We start from the raw sequence: 10,732 nt of genomic DNA on the forward strand, positions 1-10,732 counted from the left end.
TCACAAGTCTGAAAGTTGAGACCAATGCTCACTTCAGCAACACATGCCTGGAAAGCTGAAGCCACTCCAGCAAGTGTTACCACAAGCAGCCTTGCTGTGGGCCCTGCCCAGGACAGCATGGGAGCTCAGCGACTGCTGAGCCTGGTTCCCTGGATACAGGTAGCATCTGTGCATTCTTCAGGCCAGGGGAGCAGCAGGCTAGGGCCCCCCCCATCAGGCCCTGTGGAAGGCTGGGAGACCCTGGTGCTGCGCACATTAGTGTGTCAGGCCTCACATGGACTCGAGTGTGTTGATGGGGAACAGGTTGTGGTTGGTGGGTGTGGAGAAGTAGAGCTGTTCACTGGGTGCATCGTTGTCGCATGGGCTGCTGAGCCCCAGCGTCTGCTCAAAGTCCAGCAGCTGCCCCATGAAGTTGAAGTTGGGCGAGATATTTGACTTATTCCTCTTAATGAAGTCATAGGCATCATTGAGGGACAGGTTCATCTTTTACATCAGGTAGGCTACAGTAACTGTCACTGAACGGCTGATGCCTGCTAGGCAGTGCACCCAAGACACCACACTTCTTGGAGTGGGCTTCATCAATAAAGCTGATGGCCTCCGGGAAGAACTGAGAGAGGTTCTGGCTTCAGTGGTCAGGGATGGGTATCTGCTTGTAGGTGAACTCGCCACCATACTCAAAGGCATTGGGCAGGTTTGGTGTGACATTGAGGATACATTTGATGCCATACTTGCCAAGTAAATCCAAGTTGGTAGAGTCCTTGGCACAGCCGAGGTAGCGGTAGGGCAGGATCTGGACTGGGAAGGCTGGTTGGCTGGATGGCACTGGGCTGCCGTCCGACTCAGTGGCACTGCTGGGCAGTTCTCAGTCTGACTCGTCATTGGAGCAGGCCTAGCCCAGCACAGAAGTGGATGGCGAGCCACTCGGAGAGGACGAGCTTTCCACGTTAGTCTCACAATGCTCTGAGTATTCCATCTGGAACTTGTTGAAACCACCTTGGAGGTAGTAGGCCTGGCAGCCTTCTTTAGGAGCAGGCCTAGAACTCAGGCAGAAGCGCGGGGCTCGGGCTGCCACTCAGCCTTGGCCTCGTCACTGAGCAGCACAGTGGCAAAGGTTGCCTTTGTGCAGGCGGCGCAGCATGAGATCCAGGATGGCCAGGTTGATGGCCATCTCGATGTGCAAGGACTCAAAGAGCTCCTGAGGCTGGCATTCCAAGCAGCAGAGGGGACGCACCACCGCGCTCCTCCAGCTCCTCCTGCATCCACTCGGCGCACTCTTGCAGGGCATTATCCCTGCTCTGCCTGGAAGCCTTGCAGCAGGAACCCGAACCCAGCTGCCACCACCCCAGAAGTCGGCTTGTGCGCCCGACTCCCGCAACCACATGCTCTTGACAAAATACATTTTGCACGTATGTGAAGCCTCTGTTTTCCCAGCAGTTCAGTCTTAAAGGGGTGGGTTACTGCTCTCCAGACATTAGGACCCCTAATTATACCATCTCTAACCTGTGGCCCAGCCCAGTTAAGTTCTTCATTTGCCCTGGCCAGTTGCTGTGACATGTGCTTAGTGGGCACTGGTGGTCTTTGCATTATCTGTGCTCCTAGCCACCTCCTGAGACTCCTGCAGGCCTCTCTGAGGCAGTTGGTGGTGGTCTTGCTGGAGGCGGTGCCACAGGGGAATGCCAAGCAGTAGTAATAGCCATGTGGGCTCAGCCCCTAAGAGGGCTGGACCCTGGCCTTTTTATAAATTTACCCAGCGCTTGTGTCATCATCTCTGTCTCTGACTAAGAATAGAGACCCCACAGTACCTGGGTAAAGCATGGATGGTGGGGTACACCCTCCCTTCCCAGTCTTTTCCCTAATCCTCACTGGGGCTTCGATCCAGTTAAAAGTCCCATCCCCCTTGTCTAGGTACATGCCTGCCCTTGCCTATATTGCCTTTTACTTGCAGGCAACTTACTATGCATGGCAACCTGAGGTCAGGGCAGGTAGGGCAAGGACAGGCCAGTGGAGGGAATGTGAGGTATCTGTCTGCCACCCAGTATCCATAACATAAAGTCACAGGTTCTATAATGGCCCTCCAGTTTCATTCCTTTTCAAGTCTCTTATCAGAAACCATGAGAAATGGGAAGTGGGGTCCTGGTGGAGCCAGTACCCACAGTGGGAAGTGAGAAAGGCCACAGAAGCGCCACCCCACCACATCTTACATCACAGGGATGGTTTCAGGGATTCTTTAGGGCAGCAGGTTAAAATCTTGCCACAGTCGAGAAATTGACAAGAAACTTCCATGCTGTATGTGGTATGTCTCTGTGTCTCTGTTTCTGTCTCTGTCTCTGTCTGTTCTCTCTCTCTCTCTCTCTCTCTCTCTCTCTCTCTCTCTCTCTCTCTCTGTGTGTGTGTGTGTGTGTGTGTGTGTGTGTCTGTCTCTCTGTACTGTCTCTCTCTCTGTCTCTTATTTTAAAAAGAAAAGCCCAGAAAGATGGATCAGAGTGTAAATGAGGGTATACCAGAGAGGGTGGCCAGTTTTTCTTTATGATCTTATGAAGGAAAATTTATGACCCTACACACACACACATGCGCGCGCGCACACACACACACACACACACACACACACACACACACACACACATCCCAAGACAGCAACGGGATTTGTTAATATTATTTTTTGGTTTTTTGAGACAGGATTTCTCTGTGGCTTTGGAGGCTGTCCTATAACTAGCTCTTGTAGACCAGGCTGTTCTCAGACTTACAGAAATCCACCTGCTTCTGCCTCCTGAGTGCTGGGATTAAAGGCATGTGCCACCACAACCTGGATTTTTTTTTAGTGTCAATACTTTATTTTGGTGTAAAGACGGGAAGCTGGAAAATACACTGTATTAAAAATTTTCTTGGTTCCCCCTCACATTGTTGAAAACACCCCCAAGATAATCAATCTGTTCAAACGCAAATACTTAAAATTACAGCAGCAAAACAAAAGCACAGAAAAGATACCAGATGGAGAAGGTGCCTGGGTGAGCAAGTAGTGTCACTTGGTGTGGACAACTGAGGTGCTGAACGGAAGCTTCTGTTTCTTCTTCTTCCGTTTCTTTCCTCCTCTTTCTTCAGAGAGGGCATTTGAAGTAGCTGGTATGTCCAATTTCATGAAGGCTGCTTCAACAGCTAAGAGTTCTGTAAATTGAGACAAAGTCATTTCATTTTATGATGCAGTGAAAAAGGTTGGAAGACAGAACATCATCACAGTGAAGTATGATGGATTATAAATTATTGAAGTAATGAAATTTGATAAAAGACATATCTCCCCATATTTTATTAACACATCAAAAAGTCAAAAATGTGATGTCTATGTTCTATCGAGTTAAAAGAAAGTTTCTAATAGTCCATTAAACCTGCTTTCAAAATTGTCAGTCCTCATTGGAAGCCCTTGGCCATAAGCACTGAAGCTGTTAATAGAGAAGCTCTAAGTACACCCATTTTGAACAGGCTAAAAGTTGATCTTCATGTTGTATCACTCAAAGCTGCAGGGCTTAGGCACAATAAGAAGCAGCAGAAAGATATGGCTATTACTATTGATGGTGTTGTAGTTGAAGAAGAGTGCTTGAATCTAAAAACTGAAGATGTTCAAGCCCAGACTTAGCAAAAGTAGAAGTCATTGGCATAACCAAAGAAAATGCCATGTTTTTGAAAGAAAATTGAAAATGAAAAGCATATTCAAGCAATAACTGAGCAGGTATACATGACAACTAGTGAAAATGAAAATAAAAAGCTGAACAAGAAAGTGGACACTGGTTAAACCTTCAGATGGAGTAGTGGGTGCTTAAGGTTGCTCTGGGTTATTTATTACCTGTGTGTTCTTGGGTGTAAATAATGACTTTAGGTTGGAGTTTTCCTTCTAATGTCTTGTATAAGGATGGAATTTGGATAGATATTGCTAAAATTTTGTTATATTATGTAGTATCTCCATCTGCTGTGATTAAAATCTTTCTGGGTATGGTAGTCCTGGGCTGGTATTTGTGATTTCATAGAGTCTGTAGAATATATGTCTAGTCTATTCTGTATTTTAGAGACTTCATTAAGAAGTTAGGTGTAATTCAAATAGGTTTACCTTTATATATTATATGGTCTTTTACTCTTGGAGCTTTTAATATTATTTCTTTGTTTTGTACATCATTGTTTTGATTATTATATGTCACAAGGACTTATTCTGGTCGAATTTTGGTGTTCTGTATGCTTCTTGTAATTTGATAGTCTTCACTTTAGAGAATGTTTCTTCTCTAATTTTTGTTGAAAACATTGTCTGTGCCTTTGATCTCAGATTCTTCTCCTTCCTTGATTCTTGCTATTCTTAGGTTTTGTCATTTCATTGTGGTACAGATGTCCTGAATATTTTGTGTCAGGATTTTTTTAGATTTAACATTTTCTTTGACTGAACATATACTTGTTTATCATTTTTTAATACCTGAGATTCTCTCTTCTCTGCCTTGCATTCTGTTGGTGAAACTTTCCTCTGAGATTGCTATCTGAATTCCTAAATTTTTATTTTCAGATTTCCCTGTTTTTTATTTTATTTACACTTTTAAGTCTTGAGCTGTTTTATTCCTTTTCTTTTCATTGTTTCTTTGTGTCTAAATCAGAAGGTTCTAATCCCAATACAAAACTATATACAATAAGAACAATTATCAAGTATTGTCCAGGAGAAAGAAAGAGTAATATCAAAAATTGAACTATAAACAACGAGAACAACATTAAGCCACAAAAACTTACTAAATGTTCAGTCTTTGGGTGACCTGCAAATAACAGATTGTTTTGACAACTGTCCTATCCTGAATAGTCTAAGTCTTATACTTGGTATACCTTAGCTAAGATATAAGAGGATATTAACTGTGGCTATCTAATCTTCAATGCCCTCAAAGATCTGAGAAGGAAAATAATGTTACCCAAAGTGGGAAGTGCAAGCAACTGACTTCAAAAAGATGCAGGAAATGACGGAAACAACTGACCCTCTGAACAATTACCCAAAGTCTCTCTGCAATATTGGAGCAACCAACTTTGGATATAGATCTAGAATATCTGATGGAGCAATTTCAGAAGTAGGAAAATTAGAAAGACTGTCCTACCCTATCATGACAAGTTTCAGTGGTCACTTTTCCTTGTGTCCTGCTTGCCCAGAGTGGACAGTGTGCTAACTGTCAACAGTCAAAACAAGGGCAGTTCTTTGCCTGATAGGCCAGTTTTTCCAAGAAGAGAACAAGTTCCATATGGAATGTCTCTGGTGCCCATCATTTTCTTGGGAATAGCGCAGTTCTCCCAGGAGCAGTTGTGTCTCACCTCACCAAAATTCTAAGTTACTAAAATATCTAAATGCCATTTTCTGTAGGTCTTTGAAATATTTTAAGATTGCCTATCTAAGCAAAGTACATCTCTCTCCATCTAGTGAATCCAACTAACATAACTATGACAATCATGGGTGACTATAAACATGTAATTATTAATAACCTATATAGCTTAAAGACTAAAGCTTCACATATAAAAATAAACAATCTTTAAACAGATGTACATAATGAGGGCAATGATTTCACAATTGTAATAGTATATAAAATATCTAAATCAGAGTTAGAACTGCACAGTATAATATGACAAAAATATCCTTAATTTGTATCAATATACAAAATATTTTAAGCAGAAGTAGAAACGTACATACAGTATAACAAATATAATTTTGCATTTGTGTACAAAAAACATTGTAAACAGAAATAGGAACATACACAGTATGACAAATATATTTTTGAATTTCTATCGATGTAGAAATTATCTTTGCCAGGAATACAAAACTAATTTTACATATATATCAATATACAAGAATCTATACCATTGTAAATTGTCTATAAATAATAATTCTAAAATAGTTTATAAATATATACACCAATCTACCTTATTATCCTATCTATTAGTCCCTTGGGAATGGAAGTATAGAGCAAGGAGAGGTCATGGCATAAAGGTGGAGATGAGACTGGGGAATTTGACTTGGAATAGGAAAATGAAGAATAAATATCAGCAGTTAGCTTACTTGTATCCTTGGTAAGTGTGACCGGTGTGTTCCCAGGAAATGCCTGCTGGAATTGGGGCCCAGGATAATGCAGTGAGTGGGAGGATGGATTTTTGTCAGGGGATGATCTATGTGATCCACTGGAAATGGGAAAGGGGAGGTGGCTGCAGCTAGTAGTCTTATGAAGAGAATGGCATGAGACTGTGAGATTTGATTTGGAGGAAATGAAGGTGATATGAAAATATGTTGTTACCTTACCTTCCTCCCTTGCCAGAATGGGGATCTAGTCTTCTACTTTGTTGTCTTCATCTTCAGTCTAAAATGGCACTCATTAGGCTGGAGTATTCAAGCAAATAGGGAGGTCCTGTTGTGAAGTCTTCATTGGTTTTCAGATGATGGTAGCATGGATAGAGCCATATTTTGGATGTTTTTCTATTGAGATGGATGGCATAGTATTGTCTTAGCATATCTTCTATTGTTAGAATAAGACATTCGGGGTAATCTATAAAGATGGAGAATTTGTCAACATAAAACTCTGGAGGCTGAGATATTGATAGACCACATCTGATGAAGACTATCTTTTTTTAAGTTCGCCCCTTACCCAACTTTTCACAGACCTACCCCACACCATTTCCTAAACACTAAATTCTGTATTTTCTTTGTCTTTACTCATCCATTTAAATTTGTGCTTCCCATATAGTCATGTGTATTTGGCCTTCTACTGGAGCATTGTCAACCCACCAATGGCCTTTCTGGTGGGAGCTACCTGTAGAGTCCCCATATGAAATAGAGTATACAATTGATAAATGGAATATGTTCAGGATACAGATTTATACTATATTAATCAGAAATCTGCCATCAAGTTATACATAAATGAGTTAATTAATTGTCCAATAACAAATATACCTTTAATCACTACTTCAAGTTTTCACTAGTTACACCTGATAAATCATATGAGAGTTAAATTTCAACACAAATTTTAACAATGATATATGTATACCATAATAGGTGTGGCCCCATCAATATTCTATCAGTGTTCTTTTTTTCTTTTATCATTTTTATTTTAATTTTAAATAGCTTGTTTTACATGTCAATCCCAGTTCCCTCTCCCTCCCTTCCTCCTGCACTCCCCTTCCCCACCAGCCTCCTACCCTATTGCCAAATCCTTCCACATAGGGGATATCTAGAGTCTGTCATTTCACTCTGGGTAGGGTCCAGGCACTCCCCTAAGAGTCCAGGCTGAGAGAGCATCCCTCTTTGTGCTATGGGCACAGGATGACTGTTTGTATTCCAGGGATAGACACTGATCCACAGCTCAGAGCCCCATAGGTTGCCCAGGCCTTCTCGCTGACACTCACATTTGGGGGTTCCAGATCAGTCCCATGCTGGCCTCCCCGCTGTCGGTCTGGGGTCCAAGAGCTCTCCCCTGTTCAGATCAGCTGTCTCTGCTGGTTTTGCCAGCCCATTCTTTGCCAATTTGCTCATCACTCCTCTCTCTGTCACTGGGTTCCTTGGGTTCAGTTCAGTGATTAATTGTGTGTTTGCCTCTGCTTCCATTAATCACTGGATGAAGGCTCCCGGATGGTTATAGACATCAAGTTCATTATCAGGAATGGGCATTCTAGGTGGTCTCTCCACTATTGCTTAGCTTGCCAATTGGTGTTATCCCTTTAGATCACTCGAGGTCACTCTGGTGCCTGATCTGTCTTCTAACCTATGATTCCCTCTTCCCTCTATTCTACCCCCACCCACTCAACTTCCTGTTCCCCCATGACCTACTCTCTCTTCCTCTTCTCCCCCTCTCTTCTTCCCAGCTCCCACTCCCCCCCACCCCTCGCCGTGTTCCCCATCCATTCAGAGGATCTTGTCTCAATCCTCTTCTCTTGGGTACTATGCATATATGCATATCTTTTAGGTTCTTTCCTGTTTCCCAGACTCTCTATCCATCAGATAAAGTTTGCCAAATCACAGTCAAAATAATCTCCCTTTAGATACCCTCCTAATGCAATTGAATCTACATTTTCTGAGGCAAGGGAAAAAATCCAACATAGTAACTTCTCTATATTTAATCTTAAATGAAGGTCATTCCTATTCATCAGAAAAGTTTTGTGAAAATATATATAGACAACTCTACTTGTTATGCAAATATTGTATCCTGACAGTGAAAATAAAATTCAGGGTACTTCCTCTTACTGTCCAAGTGGAGATTTCCTAATATATAAACCATCTCAAAGTTATTTACAAAAGCAGAGTGCAATTATGAATTGAGATACTTAAATTACAATGGAAAGCTATTATTATGAAATGTGGTGGGAGGGGCTGGAGAAGTGGCTCAGTAGTTGAGAGTTCTGGATGCTCTTCCAGAGGACCCGGTTCAATTCCTAGCACCTACATCACAACTCAAAATTGTCTGTGAGTAGAGTTACTGGGAATCTGACATCTTCACATAAATATACATATAGGCAAAACACCAATGCACATAAAATAAAAATAAATAAATAAAAAATAACTACATGATATGTTACATACCTTTAATCCCAGCAATAGGGAAACAGAGGCAGGTGGATCTCTGTGAATTCGAGACCAGCATTGTCTAAAGATCTAGTTCCAGGATAGCCAATGCTACAAAATCCCTGTCTCAAACAAGCAAACAAATATGCTGGCATAATAATGATGGAGTTCAGAAGTAATTATGATTTAATTATGTTATGAGTGTGACCTGTATTTGGGGATTCATGGCGCTATAACAAAAGAGCAGAATTTCTCTTTCTTCTTCCATTCCTCTTCATATTTCCATTTCTTTCTTTTCCCCTTCTCATTCTTTTCCCACTTTTACCTTGTTTCCTCCCCTAATTTCCCCTTCCTCTCCCCTCTTATTTCATCTCATCTTTCCTCTCTTCACCTCCCTCCTCATTCTCCTTATCCCTTTCCCACTCCCTTCCCCTTCTTCCACCCTCCTCCCTTTCTCTCAATCCCTATCACTTTCCTCCGTTTCTTCTCTCCTTCTCTATAGGTCAGCAATTATACTGTCCTTTGGAACTGTATGTCTAGACAGCCTGAATATTTATTTCTTAGCCCCTGAGATGTAGAAGGTTAAGTATCAGTTGAAGTGATGCATATCTCCCACTCATTGCATATTTTGTTATAGAAACCAGCACAGACCCAAAGATTCTTCCCCATGACTCTGAAGCACATCATCTGAGTTTATGTACTTATTCACTATTTCTCTGAGACCTTTTAGCCCACCACCTACCTGCTCAACAAAGGTATGCATCCTGTTATTTTACTGGAGGATCTTTACTTGGTTGGTCAGTGGCATCAGAATCATCTTCAGCTCTAGCTTCTGCTTGTTCTTGCTCTTCTTTCAAAGACTCTTCGTAAAGGGCAGAGATGGTACTAGGTGCTGTTTTGTTTATCTTGGCCAAGAACTCCAGGACTTTCATCTTGCTTATTTCAGCATGGGCTTGGGAACCCCACAGGAACTCATAGCGCGGAGGATCACTGTCGGCCACCTGCCGGTACTCCAGGTACTTCAGCTTCACCAAATACTGGGTCATGAGCTTTCGGGGCTCACCAAAGACACGGTGCTTCTTCCCTGGATAGATTTGCTTTTTCTTCAGGATTTCCCAGATGTCTTCCTCCCTGGCACAGTTGCCCCTAACGATGATGATAGCCAGGATACTCATCAGGAAACCAGTCTTTGGTAGGCCTTTGCCAGCACGGATCCTCCCATTGTTGGGGAGCTTCACCTTGCTGATGAGGTTGTATGAGGGCTCACTGGAGTTGACTTCCCTCAATTCCACAGCAAAGATTTCCTCAAGCTTCTCAGAGACTTTTCTGAGGATCTCAGGAAAGTATTTCTCATACTTCTTGGTGATAACCTTCAGCATTTCTTCCTTGGTAGTAAGCTGCTTCATATTGTAGTTGTAGAGCAGGTAGTGCAAGAGCAACACCACCTTTCTGGCTATCAGATCATGGTGCAGGATGATGGTGCAGGGCTTGGCCTCAAAAGGGCATTCCCTTTCTTCACATTTATCACTTTCCTCACTGGAACTTTCATATGATTCAGAGGAAGAAATACTCAGAGAAATCGAGGCAGATGATGTTGCTTTCTGAGGAGCCTTGGGAGTGCTGGAAGACTCAGCCCCAGGCTGGCTCTGGGACGCATCAGAGAACTCTTCTGTTGCCTCTGGTGTTTCCTCTGGTATTTCACAAGCAGGTCTACCTCTACAAGCCTGAGCCTCACCTCGGGGCTGGTGATGTTTCTCACAGGCATATAGCTTACTCTTCTGACCTCGAAGCATGATGACTCTGGCTAGGGACAAAAACAGAATATGTTAAAAGGCACTACCGATGAAAACACTTGTAAGAAGCAGAATAAGTTGATATGGACACTTTAACCAGAGAGAGAAAAACCTGTTTGTAACTAAGGTTGCCTCTGCAGATTTCCATGAGTGCAGTGCTTTTGCAATCCAACATGCTACTATTATCAGAAGATCATCCCCTGTACAAGAAGGAAAGCTTTTTACAGCTGAGGGTTTCTCTGTCTTGCCTGTTGTACTGGGCTAAAGAGCAGGGGTGGCAATGGGGGACTTCTGTTTTGAGGTTCCAGGAACCTCTGAGTTCCTCCTAGGTCACATCACCAACTCAAATGTTTTGGGCCTGTCTCATTTTCTACTCTGAAGCTGCCATTTC

General features: G+C 42.5%; 1 protein-coding gene and 1 pseudogene across 1 annotated transcript; both read right to left on the minus strand.

Annotated features, from left to right (window-relative positions):
* Positions 1 to 270: 270 nt before the first annotated feature.
* LOC101835013 lies at positions 271 to 1,288 on the minus strand (annotated as a pseudogene).
* Positions 1,289 to 9,315: 8,027 nt separating this feature from the next.
* LOC101835269 (melanoma-associated antigen B5-like) lies at positions 9,316 to 10,341 on the minus strand. Its single transcript, XM_005080071.1, has one exon. The coding sequence runs from the start codon at positions 10,339 to 10,341 to the stop codon at positions 9,316 to 9,318; it is 1,026 nt and encodes a 341-aa protein (XP_005080128.1).
* Between the last annotated feature and the right edge of the window lie 391 nt (positions 10,342 to 10,732).

The sequence above is a fragment of the Mesocricetus auratus genome, unplaced genomic scaffold (assembly GCF_017639785.1).
Source record: "Mesocricetus auratus isolate SY011 unplaced genomic scaffold, BCM_Maur_2.0 Super-Scaffold_100003, whole genome shotgun sequence".
Classification (NCBI taxonomy): Eukaryota; Metazoa; Chordata; class Mammalia; order Rodentia; family Cricetidae; genus Mesocricetus; species Mesocricetus auratus.

Coding starts and splice junctions, on each gene's coding strand:
- LOC101835269 (XM_005080071.1), bottom strand. CDS start 10,341: ATGCTTCGAGGTCAGAAGAGTAAGCTATATGCCTGTGAGAAACATCAC.